Source organism: Camelus ferus, chromosome 35 (genome assembly GCF_009834535.1).
Source record: "Camelus ferus isolate YT-003-E chromosome 35, BCGSAC_Cfer_1.0, whole genome shotgun sequence".
In the NCBI taxonomy this organism is placed as follows: Eukaryota; Metazoa; Chordata; class Mammalia; order Artiodactyla; family Camelidae; genus Camelus; species Camelus ferus.
Genome location: NC_045730.1, coordinates 10,040,778 through 10,058,152, shown reverse-complemented (window position 1 = coordinate 10,058,152; position 17,375 = coordinate 10,040,778). Strand labels below are relative to the sequence as shown.

General features: G+C 35.9%; 1 protein-coding gene and 1 non-coding gene across 15 annotated transcripts in view; both read right to left on the bottom strand.

The window, feature by feature from the left end:
* Window positions 1-17,375, bottom strand: part of MLLT10 (MLLT10 histone lysine methyltransferase DOT1L cofactor) — a 161,278-nt gene that overhangs the window by 93,159 nt on the left and 50,744 nt on the right. For all 14 annotated transcript variants that reach the window (XR_004317496.1, XM_032473931.1, XM_032473921.1 and 11 more), the window contains one exon: window positions 14,067-14,176. Coding sequence is in view for 13 of the 14 variants with exons in the window: in XM_032473931.1 (XP_032329822.1) it covers window positions 14,067-14,176 (110 nt within the window). In the remaining variant the exon portion in view is untranslated. The remainder of the gene's footprint in view (window positions 1-14,066; window positions 14,177-17,375) is intronic.
* LOC116661637 lies at window positions 1,485-1,617 on the bottom strand. Its single transcript, XR_004317588.1, has one exon. It is a non-coding gene; the product is annotated as a small nucleolar RNA SNORA70 (small nucleolar RNA).

The following is a 17,375-nucleotide window of genomic DNA, read 5'->3' as shown; positions in this document are numbered from 1 at the left end:
CTAGACAGTAACTGCAATCCACACACAAAAAAACAAAGAGCTCCCATCAATTATACCTCAATAAAGCTGAAATTTAAAAAATAAATATAGACCAATTGAAAAACACATACAAAGAGCTCTGACAAAGGTAATTTTGTAGGAAATAATAATACAGTATGGATAGCTATTTCTTCCTCATTGCTCTCTTAATTTAAAAAGCAATCACATAAAACAATGTCCATAAATTGTACTGTTGGGACTATAACATGTAGAAATGTAAATATTTGATAGTCACAACACAACGAAAGAGGATGGGAATAAAGCTATTATTGGAGTAAGGAAACAACACTAGATGGTAACTGGAACCCATAGGAAGAAATGAAGAAAAACAAAACTGGTAAATAGGAATACACGTGTGTGTGTACATGGAGACACACACGTTCTTTAAATATGTATGTGGTGTCCTTCTCTTAGCTTCTTTTAGACATAAGATTATATAAAGCAATAATTTTAACACTGTATTGTTGGGCTTGTGGTATATATAGAGACATAGTATCTATAATAATAATAGCATGGGGTGAGGGAAGAAATGAAATTAATTTTCTATATATTACTGGAGTTAAGTAGATTATGGTAAATAAGGATGAATACTGTAAGTTGGAGAGCAACCACTAAGAAAATAAACCAAGAAAATATTAATTTAAAAATCATGAAAGGAATGAAAATGGCACACTAGAAAACATCCACTTACAAAAAGATAAAAGGTAGTATAAAAAAAGAACAAAGTAGTCACAAGACAAGGAAAACAGACAATAAAATGGCAGATGTAAATCCACGCGTTATTAATAACAGCAATGAATATGAAAATACTCCAATCAAAAGACAGGTTGATAAACTAGATTAAAAAAAAACAAGTTCCATATGCTGTCTAGAGGATGCATACTTCAGAGATGAAGAACAAATAAGTTAAAAGTAAAAGGATAAAAAGAGAAATATCATGCAAAAGGCAAGCAAGTACAAGGCAGCTGGAATGGCTTAGCATTTTATCAGACCAAAAACCAGACTCTAAAACAAAAACCTTTTCTTTTTTCTGACAGGAAAGTAGGATTTGCTGGTGGGCGTGAGTAAGGAGGGGACAGAGCCAAGGCTCTCCTGCGCACAGGCCCACCATGTGTCCAGAGGGCCACAATTATGGATATATTTGACCCCACAGCCATCGGAGATGAGCCGCCTTTCTCCCACCATGTTTTCAAATTCATCTGCATTAAACTTGGTAAATCCCCACTTCCTCAAGGTGTGGATCTTCTGGTGGCCGGGGAACATGAATTTGGCCCTGCATAGGGCCTCAATCACATGCTCCTTATTCTACATCTTGGTGCAGATGGACATGATGACCTGGCTAATGTGGACCTAGCCATGCCCTGGAGCTTTCCTAAGGCACCACGCACACCTGTCTAGAGCCTAGGTTGGGGACAGTATGCCAGACATGAATGTCCACTGGAAAGGGCTGTCTTCAAGGCCCCTTAGGGCAATCCATACAGGTAACAGGCTGCATACACTACCAAGGAGAATGCTGTTTGCAGCCAATGCACCCTGGACCCTACGAGGAAAAGAGCACAGCAAAAACATTTTTAACACGCTGATTGCCCGCTGTAGATTGGATGCTCCTGAGGAAACACTTCGGGGGACATGGCGATCAGTGTGTAAAAGAGGGACAGAATCTTATAATAAAAAGTCCAGTCCATCAGGAAGATATAACAATTATAAGCATAAAAAGAGCTCCCAAGACACATGAATCAAAGTAGAAAAAAAAGTGATAATTTTAAAAATCTCATTAACTTGAGGATGAGAAAATGCTCCCCCAAAAAACAAAACCACATCAAACTAAAATGCCAAGTATGTGAATAAAGCTATGCTCAGAAGCAAATTTATAGCCTGAAAGTTTTCACTTAAAGAGAAAAAAAAGTGAGTTTGGCCTAATTTTTTAAATAAAAGAAACAGTGTTGCTATCAAGAGGATCTAGAGATCAAATTCCAACCATACCTAAAAGAACATCACTCCAAACCTAACCAGAAAGTCATTTAAACTATAAAAATCGCAACTCTTCTTAAAACTATGGAAGATTTGCATTTGCAAAGGCAACCAAATAAACTGAAATCTAAGGGCAGACACGCTCTCCCCCACAGACCCCTAAAAACCAAAAGACACTCAGACTATCTACTAATGACAGAAGAGTTAAGGGAAGAAAATGCAGAGGAAGACATGCAGGTAAGAAATTAACTAAAATGTTAACACACTGCTAAAGGCTGACTGTGGACTACTGCAATAGTACAGAGCCACTAGAACCACAGACAGAAGAGGAGGTCACACCCACTCACAGGCTCCACTCTGTGAACACTTACTTACAAGGAGCTCTTGGGGAAGACTGGAAGCAAGGAGACAAAACAACCAGAAAGAATCTCCCTTGTGATGCAGGCATGAAGAAGACAACCAAACACCACTGAGGGAAAGATACGAAATCCTACCTCTTGCCCAGACACTCCTTTCAAAAGCCTTGAGCATCTGAAGGATTAGCAGCAAACCCTGTCACACCAGGCACGAGTAAAGACCCGTGATGGTGAGGAGGACAAAGGGAAAAAATCTTTTACCCCTAAGTGAGGGGCAGGAAAAACTCCCGACCCCAGGATCCGTTAACAATACTATCAGAGGTCTTTTAGCACTTGAGGAGAGGCAGGAAGCTGTCTCCCTCACAACTCCTTCCACAGATGCAAAAGCAAAGTCTGCCAAAGGGACAAGGGAATGAAGTGGTGAAATCCTGAAGCCCAGATATACAGCACCCGCCAAGGACTGAGGATGGACCAATGCAACAGAGAAATCCTAAGCCCAAAACATCAAATAACAAACAACAGCAATTAAGCACAACAGACGGACCAAAGCGTGGTAAAGGAAAGAGCAGAGAGAAATCAATCTCTGTGGCACCAAAAAACTCAAAACTCCAGCCTTCAACCTAAATATAAAGTATCATTAGAGAAGGACCAAGGGGCAGGGCTACCCCAATGGGTTCATGGTGCAGATCATCAAGCCACAGAGAATTATTCTCAGGTCTTAGAGCCTAATGGAATTTTTCCTGCTGAGTTACAAACCTGCTTTATATCATTTACTCTTTTATTCCTTCCAATTTCTCCCTTTTGGAATAGGAATATCTATATTACACCTGCCCTACCATTGTATCTAGGAAGCAAGTAACTTTTCTATATTCCACAGATTCACAGATGAAAAGAAACTTTGCCACAGAATGGACTACACCCAGAGTCTCACAGCCTCACCGATACCTGATTTACATGATTCAGAGGACAGGATTTGGAAGTTCTGAGATTATTATAGTTAGATAAGATTTTGAACTTAAGAGTCGATGCTGGAATGGATTATGACTTTAGGGATGCTGAGACAGAATAAAAGTATTTTGCATGTGGTAAGATATGAATTTGGAAGTGGACAGGGGCAGAGGGCAGACTACTATGTGTTAGGCTGTGTCCCCATCAAAAAGGTATGTGAAATCCTAATAAACCCTAGTAGCTCAGAATGTGGCCTTATTTGGAAAAGGGGCCACTGCAGAGGTGATCAGTTAAGATGAGGTTACAGTGGGGTGGGGTGGGACCCTAATTCAGTATGACCATTGTTCTTATAAGATGGCTACAGGAAAGCACAGAGACAAGGGAAACACATCACATGGATGGATGCAGAGCTTAGGGTGATAAATCTACTAGCCAAGGAACACTGTATATGACTATACAACCTAATTGCTTTTGAAAGATTCAATCTTTTAATCACCCTATATAGCTGACAACTCCTCCTGCCATCTCCCCAAAAAACTTTTCTTATAAAGCATAACTGTGTGTCTGTATTTTCTTTAAGCAGCCAAAACTAAAAGGCAAAGTGGAAAAATATCTGTGGAATATACAGGCAAAAATTTAGCATCATTATTGAATGAGCTTGTAACTAAAAAGCCTAGTAGTTTGAGGTAAACGGGCAAAAATTATAGACAATTCACATGAAGAAATACCACTCTGATTATCTGACAATTAACCAAACAAATGAAAATTACAGAAATTCACTATCATTTTTCAATTATCAAATTAATAAATATTAAAAATGATTAAAAACTCAGTACAGGCAATGGTGTGGTAAAAATGGCATTTTTCATAAATTATTAGCTACATAAATTTGGGAAACCATGAGGCAATATTATGAGAACTCTAGATAAAGGTATTATCTATGACACAGTAATTCTAATTCTAGATTTCTAGCCAAAGGCAAAAGTCCAAAACATGGGAGCAGGGGGGAGGGGTGCACAGGAAGCTTAGTGGAGCAAGATTCTTGTCATCCTTTTATTCATAACAAAAATATATGAATAAACCTCAATGTTTACTAATATGGGACTGGTCAAGCAAATTACAGTAGAAACATTACAGTTAGAGTCACTCAAAAATAAAGAGACAGGAATAAAATCTGTATATTTGGCATAAATTTAACTCTTTTCTTACTCACAGATCAAAAAATACGCCAAAATATTAAAAATACATTTATACATTTAAACACATACAATATTAAACTATTTAATTATTATTTACTGTACTATAAAATTTTGGTAATCCTCATCATGACTGGGAAGCACAGGGCTTGAGGATCTATCAAGGGGTATTCCCAGGACTCTTCAGAGAGAACATGTAAAATATTTTGTTACCTCTTACTGGGGGAGTATATTATCCTGGGAAGGATTCCCCAGGTTTTTTCAGAATCTTCATGAGCCAAAACAGGTTTCACTGATTTAAAAAAAATCAAACGTGCCTTTAAAGTATGTCTCCCTGGCAACCTGATGCACTTTGCTAAGACTTAACTGTTTTAAAATCAAATAACAAAGCTCACACTTTTCTCAATTTTATTCAGATGGTTTCCAAGTTAAAATAGAGTAAGCTAATAATTTATGCCATAATTCAATGTGCTAGTATTATACAACGAGAAAACAAGAAGTCCCAGCACACAATCATCCCTGCATTTGTTTCTCATGAAGTCATCAAGTGACCTTAAGCCACCTCTTAAAAGTTGCCCCAAAACTCCCTTGTGAATTACTAAATGCACTTTTAACTTACTGCAAAAAAAGGGACAAATTCTCAAGTTTGCGCAGAACATGAAAATTCAAAAATAAGCGTATATGATTGATTTGCTATATGTACATCAAGAACACTTTATCAGCTTTTTTTACAGTTGTTTAAATAGACCATTTATGGGACAAGAAGGTAAAGAAGTGAACCCAAAAACTCATACCTCTTGTGTAGAAAGTATCCTTTATGCTTAATTTCTAATGAAGGAATTATATCCAAGTATCCATGTTTTTCTAGGTAATATGGCTTCTAAGCCCAGGTGCCTAGACCAGAGTTGCTCTTTTAGAAATTTAGAACTGGGACTCTGAGTCAGTTACCTACGGGGAACTCAGATAAAATGGGAAGCAGAATTAGAAATTACATGGAAGCAGAAAGAGACTACAGACATAAAACAGGCTGTAGGACCTTCATCAAAGATAGAATGGACAGTATGCAGTCTCTGACTTTCTAGTTCCAGGTCAACTCCCCATTTATGTTATTATGCCTTTATAATACCATAATAAAGTATTATAAAACACTAAAATACTATAAACTGCATATTTTAGCCTTCAGCCAACCCCATTTGTACTTAGGCTAGCTTAATAAAAATTTCTGTCTAGAATAAATCTCTGATCTCAAATCTATCCTCCTGTTATAATACTGCTTGTAGGGAAAAACTGAATTTGTCAAATCTGACTTGTTTTGTCTTAATACTGTATTACCTAGCAATGCGATCTCTCCCTTCAAGCGTGGGTTTTCATAAAATCTTATCTCTTAATCAATTATACTTAGAAGGTAATAGAAATATCTATCATCTAGAGTATCCAAGACATCAAATGAAAATGAAAAAAACTGATACAGGCAATTTGTATGTTGGTGAAATTAAAGTCTAATCCCATGAACAGTTTTAAGTTAACCACTGTGTACTGCCATTTCCAGAAGTTTAGCTTGTATCATCACCTTTGAAGGAAGAAGAGCAAAGAAATAACACTGAAGGAAATTATACTGCCATTCTTCCATAGTCCTTAGTAAACCCTATTTAATAAACAGCCTCTGAGCCTTGGAGTTGAGAGAAAGGAGGTAATCAGAAGTGAAGCTGAACACAGAAGCACAACACACATAATGAATACAATGAAAAATAATTTACTATTCCCTGAGAAAAAAAGAATACCAAATACAACATAATGTGTGCATGTATATATTGAGGGAAGGGAGGCAAAGACAATACAGAGAAGCCAAATGGGAAATTTTAAATTGAGAATCAGCTGAGGTACCCCAAAAGAGCAAAAGGGGTTTTTTATAAATACATTTGCAAGATTGTTTTGCTTTTCCAAATGATTCAATTGTCCAGAAAAGAAAATACGAATTTAAGTGTTCACTTGAGTAACTAGGATAAAGTGCCAAGCAAAAAACATGTATTAAGTTTTAAAAGCTAAAGCTCTAAACTGTTCTTCGAAACAATGATCAGTACATATATGTAAACTAAAAAATACATGTGCAGTATATTGTATATATGCATTTACATGCAATATACTATATTTGTGCAGTCAAATTGTAACAATTCTACCTAATAAAACTGAAAAATAAAAAAACATGTATTAAGATATATATGAAAGCAAACATTTAATGCTTTAGCAGAAATGTGAATTGTATCTTGGGGACTACTGTCATATTGTTAATATATGCTAGTGAACAACTTGTAGACAAAAGACTTGTTTTACAAACAAGGAAGTAAATCTCACCAACATAAACCAAGAATTCAAAAGTTAATGTCATTGTCCTAAGAAATGTGTCAATTAACTTGATTCCTCTATATATATACTCTACCTCAGGTGGTGATAGATAATGTGCCTAGAACATATCTTCTCGAAACTGAAAAACCATTCTGATTTTTCCTCCTCCCTCATCTTCTGTGTCACTTAACTACTGGTCACCAAGCCCTGTCAACTGAACCTCTTACATGTGACCTAAATGTCTCTGTCCCTTCTTCATTCCTAGCACTCTTCTACTTCAGACCCTCGTTTTTACCTCCCTGGAACACTGCAAAAGCCTAAGTGGTTTCTATGCAACTACTCTAGTCTCTTCTGTCCTCCCTCTCCCAACCCTCCTTTCACGATCCACTAGAGTGGTACACCTGAGCATCTCCCTACCAAGTACAAAAACCTCTCAATAGAGATAAAGTGCAAGCTCCTTAACAGGCTATGTGAGGCCCCTGAAAATCTGGTCCTTGACAACTTCTCTCAGCATTCCACATGTCACACTCCCCAAGTCCTAGCAATAATGTCCTTCTCCCTCACGGCCATCCCCGCTTCCCTCCCTGTTATTTCCCACCTGAAAGCTTCTGCTCTTTCAGTCTGTAAAATGAATAGCCACTCATGTCCTCCCTTCTTCTCCTCCCTTCCTAACTCTTTAAAAAATTCAGAGAAGCTGCAACCTATTTTAAGACACCTTCCCTCTCTTCCTTCAGCCCTGTTAGACTAGGTTCATGTTCTCTGTATTCTGGAATCCCTGCACATACTACCCTTTTCAACAATCGTGAATTTATGCATGTCTGCCCTACCATATAGGAGCTCTGTTTTTCTTCATGCTTCCAACAGTGCCTGGTACATATACTAGGACATGCCACAAATAATGGCTAGATGAAGGGATGGACATGTGAAATGTCTAGCTCCACTATCTGAAACCTAGTTTTTGGTTTTGTTTTGTTTTTTAATTTGGGGGGGGGGGTAGGTTTTATGTATGTACATATATTGAGGTGCTGAGGACTAAATCCAAGACCTCATGCATTCTAGGCACGTGCTCCACCAATAAGCTATACACTCCCCTGAAACCTAGTTTTTTTAATTTTTTCTCATTTTATTTTATGTTTTGGGTTTTTTTTTTTCTCACATGAACCTTATTTAATAAACTTCTTAAGAAAACCGTAAGCCAGCTATCCCAACTCGCCTACATTCTTAAATTTGAGAAAGGAGTATGCTCTCTTTCTGAGGCCTGGCAGTGGGAAGTCCAGAGAGGGAGAGTTAGTATTTTACCTAAGGTCACACAGCGCATGGCGGCAGGTCTGGATTCAAACCTCCCCGGCCTGCCTGGTGCCCCGCGCAGCCGGTGCTCAGGCGCTGGAAATTTCAACACATGAACCTCACCCAGCCGGGACTGATTACCAGGAAGGGGTACTGGGTCTGTAGGCGAGAGGAATGGAGCGGCCCCCTCCAAGAAAGGGGGCCCCCTCCACGAACCACGCAGGGTGCTCAGGGGCCCTGGCTGCAGCTGCTGACTCCAGCGCCCTCAGGCGGCGGGGTCTGGGGAGGAGACTGAAACCTGGCTTTTTAAATAGCACTAAGAGGAATCCTAAAAATCAGAATATTAAGTACTTTCAAAAATTTTCACCCAGGCGCTAAATATATTGATTAAAACTTTTCTTAAGAGCTATCCCCCACTATTCCTTCAGAAAAAAAAAAAATGAAGGGCAGTTAGGCTAGCAATTTCTAAGTTTTCCTCTACCATTAAGCTTTTAAAATCCAATGACACCACGTTTTATGTTGTTTTTGTTTTGTCTGGCTGGTCTATTATGATCCTTCCTATACTTACACCAACACTCATTCCTTCATGGCCATGCGATAAATAAAAACTATTCAAAAGGATAAATCCAAGATAACTACATTAGCTGCCAACCACTCTGTGGAAACTGTAGCTTTTTAAACTAAATGCTTCCTTGACTCAAACACAAGCCCCCATTCAAAAAAGTTCCCAAATCTCTACGTTGCCTCAGTCTTCCAATTTCTTAAAAATTATTGAATGGTAACAACTTAAAGGTAACATACCACTCATGTGTATTAACAAAATGTGTATGTCAGTGAAATGGGGAACTGATAGAAGAAAATATAAGAGATAACAAGAATCTTATCACAAATGGTACAGAAACTGGCCACTATGTATTTAACGACGTGGAAAATTTAACAACAGGTCAACACTGAATTCTCTGCAATCTGGATATGCTGTACAAATATGCTACAAATTTTTCCTTTTTTTCCCCTAAATCCCACAATGTTCAAGCCACACAGGATTACTTATTCTCTGAACTGCCTACCACCTCCCCTTTGCACATATTACCCTAGTTTATGTTACTTTCTCTGTCTAGAATTACTTGATTCTTTTTTCCACACGTCAAATTCCTTATTATTCTGCAAAGATCTTATAATATCTTTCTGTGCTTTACTTAATTCCAGACAAAAACAGTCTCTTCTTTCATTTTGTTCCATCATAATCCATTCAGGCTTATTATAATTTATAGTACAGCTTAGTATTATTTTCAATACACTGTAATTATATTATTTACTTGACTGTCTAACTGAAAGTGTCACATGGAGAAAAACTATTATTTTACACATCTTTGAACTCCTAGCATCTAGCACAATCCTTGCTGCAAGGCAGGTAAGGTCTACAGTAAGTTCCCAATAGACTAACAAATAATTTCTAAATTATCCTTTACTACCACCCATTAAGCACTGATGCCTTCCAAATTTCAACAATCCTCTTACCAATTGCTCCTATCATTTCAGCATTACACGTCCCCTATTAGCCACACTGAATATTCATGAACAGAATACTACTGAGTTTCTACGGTTAACTTAACTATACAGGCCAAAAACCATAAAAATCTTAGAAACATATATAACAACCATATATAAGGAAAACTATAAAAAGGAACAATAAAATTTGATGGAGAGAGACCATGTTTCTGGAAGAGGAGATTTAATATTGCAAAAAGATCAATTCTTCCCCAAAATAATATTTTACTATAGCACCAGTACAATCAAACTTGTGTTTTGTTAGTCCTAATGTTCATCTGAAAAAAGAAATACATGACAATATTTGCTCTACCATCTACCAAGATGTATTTAAAACCATAATAATTTAAAACAGTGTGGTACCAGGATAAGAACAGACAGACCCATCAACTGAACAGAAAAGATGTCATTAATACCCAAGAATTTAATAATGATTCAAATAGTATTTCAAATCACTGTGCAAAATATAGATTATTCAGTAACAATGTTGAAAAAGTTGACTAAACCATGGGGGAGCAGAAAAGTTAAACACATATCTCACTATGTTCTAAAATTCACTCTAAATGTGTAAAAGATTTATACCTAAATAATTTATTCTTCCTTCTATACTCCCTCCCTTACTTCTTGAATACTTTAGTCTTAAATTCATGAGCTTGGGTGAATCATGGTAGCGTCCATATTGGGAAGGAGTGGGCAGCCAAATTCAAGTGACAGATTCCCAGTAGGGCTGGCTTCCATGAGAGTGTCGGGGTGGAGGTAGTGTCAGAGTGAAGTGTCAGAACCTGAGCGAGGTGAGGAGACCAGCTATTGAGGGGAGAAGGGGTAGTGGTGGACTGAAGCTGGGTGTCAACCCCCCTCTCCCCAAAAAGGGTAACCATGCAGGGAAGCAGCAACAACTCAGAGTGAGGTGTAGAGCCTTAATGAGGTTAGGATGGCCTCTGTATTAGGGGACGGCAGCAATGGAAGGTTGGTTAATACAAGAGAGATTGAGTAAATAAATAAATATATTGAGGATAATGGGAGAGAGGTTTCTCACCATCTGGCATGAGAGTCATAAATACAAAAAGAAAAAAAATTAGAATGAACCCTGTGTTGTTGGATTAGGCTTAGGGAAATTACTAAGAAGTTCCTAAGAGTTTACAGTTTTCCCTATACAGATAGATAAGTAGATACAGAAATATAGATAGATATGTATGTATGTAAATATATCCAATTCTTATACTAAATCAGAAGTCTCCTTGTGATCTCACTGTCTTCAAAGTATAGAGAAGATACAGATGTGAATGTGTGTGTATCTCTGCATGTACAATGAGAGGGCCTGGGAGTAGCAACATCGCAGTAACAATGAGCACACCTAGTGTCCACTTTGGCTTCTAAATACCATCCTCACCTAAAAAGAATCAAGGCTCCATGGAGAAATGGTTATTCCAGGGCTAAAACAGGAAGGGTAAAAGATGAGCCTGGAACATACTGTCATGTCAGAAGCAGAGAAGTGCTCAAAGTATGATAGAAACATGTCAAAAAAGACACAGAAACCAACTTGAAAGGGTCCCACTGCCCAAACCTGAGACAACTGAGCATCACAATAAATGACAGTAACAGGGAACAACCCATTAAAATAAAATAGTAACACACAAGTCTATATTAGTCCATACTACTATTTATATTACTTCACTGGGGAATGAAGAAAGCTCTTCCTTAAGTGGAATGCCAAATGATGAATGTAAAAGATGGAATTAGAAAACCGCCACTTGCCATCAATCATAGTATTAGATTAATTAAGCAAAGAAACAACAATGGATGCTAAAATTAGTGGGTAAAAGGAACAAGGAGCAAGATATTTACATACAAAGTACTTCCACACAAAATGCTTATTGATTATAGATGGAAAGAAAATTAACCTCCCAGTGGAGAAATCTTGCAGACACCACCTTAACCAAGTGATCAAGGTAACATCACCAGTAACGGGAAAAACTGAAATCATGTACCACCTGATAGGATGCAATGAGAAGAACACAGCATCACTTCTGTGATATTCCTGCCAAAAACACATAATCTGAATTTAATCATGAGGAAACATCATAAAAATCCAAATAGGACATTCTATAAATAACTGGCCTGTTATCTTCAGAAGTATCAAAGTTATGAAAGTCAGAGAAAGAATGAATTACTATTTGAGATTTAGTATTTTGAGATTTCAGGCGACTTAAGAGACAAAAAGCAATCAATGATCTTTCTGCTAAGAAAGACATTACTGAGAAAACTGAAAGGCATGAATGAAAGTAAGGGAAATAATGATGAAGTCTCTGGATTAGACAGTAATATGCATAAATGTTAACTTCCTGATTTTGATGGCTGTATTCTGGTCACATAGAAGAAAGTTCTTCTTTATAGGAAATACACACTAAATCGTTCAGGGTTTCAGTGTTATCCTGGTAAATCACTCTCAAATGGTTTAGGAGAGGAAGAGCTCCTTGTACTATTAATGCAACCTTTATGTAAGTTTGAAATTATTTCAAATTGAAAGAAAAAACAAGTATTTTTTAAAATTAATTTTGAAAGTACAAAAAATGTTTATACGTTGGTGTAGAGAAAGATTTTCTTTACATGGCAACAAAAGGAGAAACAATGAAGAGTAGTTGTGTAAATTATATAAAAACTTTAAATTTCTGAATTAGAAAAAATTAACCTGCTAGAATACCAACAATAAAAAACGTGAAGACATAATGAAAATTAAGAACCAAATGTTTAATTATGGACAAAAGCATTCACAGCAAGTATATAGAGCAAAAGAATAGTATCTTCCGTATACAAAAAAAAACAAAAAACAAAAAAAACACTCCGTTAAAAAAATTAAAACATTACAATATTAAAAGGAACAAATAGCTATTCAACGTCAATTAACAGACATGAATAAGCTTTCTAAAAATCTTTAAAATATTTAACTTCATCAGTATTCAAAGAAAGTCAATCAAACACTGTAATATTTTTCACTAGAAAGAATAAAAAAGATTATACTTTAATGGTAATACACACTGTACTTAACAGAATATAAGATTATGAGCACCTCCCATACCACTAATGTGGTTAAGTTAGAAACTGCATTCTAGGACAATTTCATACAATATATTTACTGAAGCTTCCAAAATGTTCATACCTTTTTAAACAGAAATTCTGCTGGATATGTACATGCTAAACACTAAGTGAGGACTTTCAACAGTAGGGAGTTCCTAATACTTTGTATTACATGCTATGTATCCACAAAAATAACAGCAAAATATAATTTATTAACACAAAAAGATGTTCAGGGCTAGTAAGTTTCAAAAACAGAATAGTGTAAGCAACATGATTCAAATTTTTTAACAAGTATACAGTATACATAAAAATGCACGCCAAATGATCTCCATGGGAAGATTTTAGATGATTTTTGTCATGCATTTTCCTATTTAATTTCCTATATTTTCCAACTTTTAAAATAAATATTAACAATCTACATTCCAAAATGTTTAGTATTTTGAAATCTTAGAATGGGCTGCAGTGACACTTTCTCCAAAGATGGAATAAATCAACAAGTACTTTCAATTAAATGGTAACACTGTATTTAAAAGCACATTGGGTAATAAAAAAAAATCATCCAATATGCAGAAGAGAATGAAACAATACATATGTACTAAATTAAGGAAAAGATATAGGGGAAAAAAGCAAATATTAAGAATTTTTTTTAGAACTAACAACAAAAATCCTCTCTTGGGAACAGAAAATAATTTGGAGAGGAGAGATGAGCAAACAATATTCTATGACAGGATTATTTTTTAAGACAGGATGTGTATCAGCATAATCAATGTTACACCAAATAATTATTAATTCAATTTCATAGTGCCTTAGTGTCTAAAAGAACATAAAGGTCAGTAATTCTTTTTTTGGGGGGGGGGTGGATTAGGTTGGTTGGTTGGTTGGTTTGTTTGTTTGTTTGTTTAAATGGAGGTACTGGGGATTGAACCCAGGACCTCATGCATGCTAAGTATGCACTCTACCACAGAGCTATACCGTCCCCCCTTAAAGGTCAGTAATTCTTAAAGAACAAATCAGTAAGGATAAAAATGCCATGTAAATGGCAGAATATTAAATACCTAGGTTCATGTAAAAGGCAATATAGTTTTCTTTGTGTTTGTTTTTTACTCCTGTAATCTTAGTAAAATACATTAATAATGGTAGTTTAACACAGTTAATTACACTTTTTCCAAATTGATGGAGGCCTATAATTTAAATTGTTTTACTGAAGGTCTATAATAAAACAACAAAAAAATTCTTTTACACTTCCCAATTTTAAAACAAACAAACAAAAATGCACACATCAATAAAATAATATTCACTGTACCTTATTATAACGATCATGTGGAACAGACTGTAAAACAATTGGTTCCATGGTAGAAACATTGGCAAACTGTACCTCTGGAATATAAAGGGCACAAACCACATGAGCCCAACCTAAAAATAAATAAACAAAAATAATGTCATTTTCCAGTTTTCAATAAAGCTTTTCAAAGATAAAATTAGATCATTAACTTTCTGAAGAAATCCGTAAGTGCCTATTTAAGCTAATGTACAACAAAAATATTAACAAATTCTCATTACTGACCAACAGTTAAACCACTACTGATTAAAGACTCTGAATAAGCAGACTACCAGATAACAGAGAGCAAGCTAGTGGTTACAGCCGGGAGAGTGGGAGGTGCAAACCACTGGGTATAAGATGGGCTCAGGATGTACTGTACAACACGGGTAATACAGCCAGTAATTTTATAAAAATTGTAAATGGAAAGAAGCATTTTAAAAGATATTAAAAAGGACTCAATCATTTCTCCAGTTATTATGCACATTAACACAAATAGAAGGAAACATTTTTAAATTCAGGTGGTAGCAATGAAACTTTTTATAAGAGTAAACTAAATAATTCAGATCAATACTTCCTCTGAGAAGCTCCATTAAAAAATGAAGTTTTATAGTTGAGCGCCTAAAATTAAAAACTGTAACACTTTAAATCTTAAATTTTAATATCAACTGTATTGATATCAATATTAACAAATGTCAATCAATAAATATGAAAATATCAATAAATTTTGATGTTAATATTAAATTTTAACTATTAATGTTGACATTTTAAATGCTAACATCATTTTACTATTTTAATATTTCACTTACAATATATTAACAATTGATGTTAAATGTTAATACTTCTTTTTATTTTCAAAATGTGACCAAAGGTATCAAAGAGCCACAGTGATCATAAGGAATTACTGGGGCTAAAACTAGAAAAGGATGAAAGTCCAGAGAGTTAAGTACCATTTTTAGCCACTGTGCCAACCAAGGGTCATTTGCCTATTTCACTTTAGAAAGCAGCTAAGAGGGTGGAGGGGGTTTCTGACAAACTCAGAGGACTGGAAGTACAGGGGTGTATGTCCACAGACAACCAAGGGAGAAAAGGAACACTAATAAACCCCTAACCTCCTTTTAGATGCAACACTGAGGGGCTGCAAGCCAGAAGTGACAATAAACTAAAAGTACATAGGCCCACCAAGAAACTGCAGCTGGGCTTTGATCATCTCACACTCTGAAATTTGACTCATGTAATCCTAAATTACAAGTGCCCCCAGACACCAGACATAAACTAATATACATCCTCTCTAGAGGCGAACAATGTCATTTTGGCTACAAATAATTTCTACTACTAGTTCATTATCATTTTCAGCACAACACAAAGTACCAAACACATGAGAGACAAGATAACATCAATGAAAATCAGTATAAACAAGAAAAACAAAGCCAATCTGTATTTTGGATTTTCAGAAATAGACGTTAAAATAAGTATACTCATTATGTTCAAACACAACACAAAACTGAAAATTTCTTCAAAAAATTGAAAACTCAATACTAAATCAAAAATTACAGAAGTAAAAACAAAAATTTTTAAAAACCAATGGATAGAAGAATGGCTTAGACATAAGACAAAAACAGAAGTAGAGCAACAAAGCAAATAAGAAAACATTCAGAATATTTGCATAAATGTATGAAAAATACAAAAAGAGGAAGGGAAATATAAACAACATATAAGCAGGTCTAACACACATGTAACTATAGTCACAGAGAAATATGAGAGAAGAAATGGCACAAAAGCACTATCTGAAATAGTAATACCCCAAAACTTTCCAAAAGAGAAGATGGCAAGTCAAAGACTGAAGAACCACACTAAATCCCAGGGTAAATAAATATAAATCCACACATAGGCACATCAAAAAATACATAAAACCGAAAAAGAAAAATCTTAAAACAACCAAAAGTTAAGTTATCATCAAGAGAACTGGATAAACAACAAAACCAAAAAATATCTTTAAACAAATTTCCATTAAAGGGAACACCAAACAATTTTCCCCAGGTGACAGAAAAAATTACCCAAAAAGGAAGCTCCAAGATGAAAGGAAAATGAAGCATGCAGGTACTCTTCATGGGTTTCTTGCTGGATGAAACATTAATACCTTCGTTCACTTAAAATACATAACTGCTTACCTCAGAAACTAAAATACTGTCTTGTAAAGTTTTCAACATATATAAAATTGTAACAAAGACTGAGGAAGGAGCAGGTAAAAGAGATCTATATGGTTTCAAGGTTCCTACATTTTGCGTCAAGTGCTACACACGACAGACTGAACTTACTGGTGTAAAAACTGTAATCCCTGGAGCAACTGCTATATACATAAATACTAATACTTGTAAATACAGAAAGAGCTATGGCCAGAAAGGTAATTTAATGTAATTAATTTAAATGCAATACTAATTAAATGCATTATTAAACTGATTAAAATGCAATGCTGAAAAATTCGTATCAGAAATAAGGAAGAAAAGAAGGAAAAGAGGAATAAAAAATAAAGAGAGGTGGGAGGGTATAGCTCTGGTAGAGCACATGCTTAGCATTGCATGAGGTTCTGGGTTCAATCGCCGTACCTCTTCTGAGAATAAATAAATAAATAAACCTAATTACCTACAACCAGCAAAAAAAAAAGAGAAGAGAGAGAAAAATGAAGGCTGAGGAGGAGTAGTAGAGGGGGGAGGGTATAGCTCAAGTGGTAAAGCACATTCTTAGAATACACAAGGTCCTGGGTTCAATCCCTAGTACCTCCTCCAAAAATAAATAAGTAAACCTCATTACCTACCCCTAAAAAAGTAAATAAAATAAAATGAAAATTTTTTTAAAAAAGGAGTAGTAGGAGACTGGCCAACAGGCAGTTAACAAGGACCAAATTTAGCCTCCCGAATGAAACAGTGCATACCCCATCACACACTGAAAAAAAATAATAATTGAGACAATGGTTCTGAAGACACTGGGTATCAGGTACAGAAGGGCACAATCCCAAAGACACAAGAAACAAATGAGGTGAGCCCTTGGTTTGCCCCAGCTTAATGTCTTCAGCGTTCTTCTAGGCCAAGACTCAGGGAGAGGAACTGAGGCTAAGCCCAGGACTTCTCAAAGTTTAGGGCACACAATGAGACCAAGAAAGCTAAAATTGGCAAAACAAAGTACCAGAAATGAAAGCTCTTCATAAAGAGAACACTCTGAGCAAGAGAGCGAGAGATGCAAACAGCACCACCTGAGTATTACGCAGAGAACACTTGAGTAGAGAAATTACCTGAG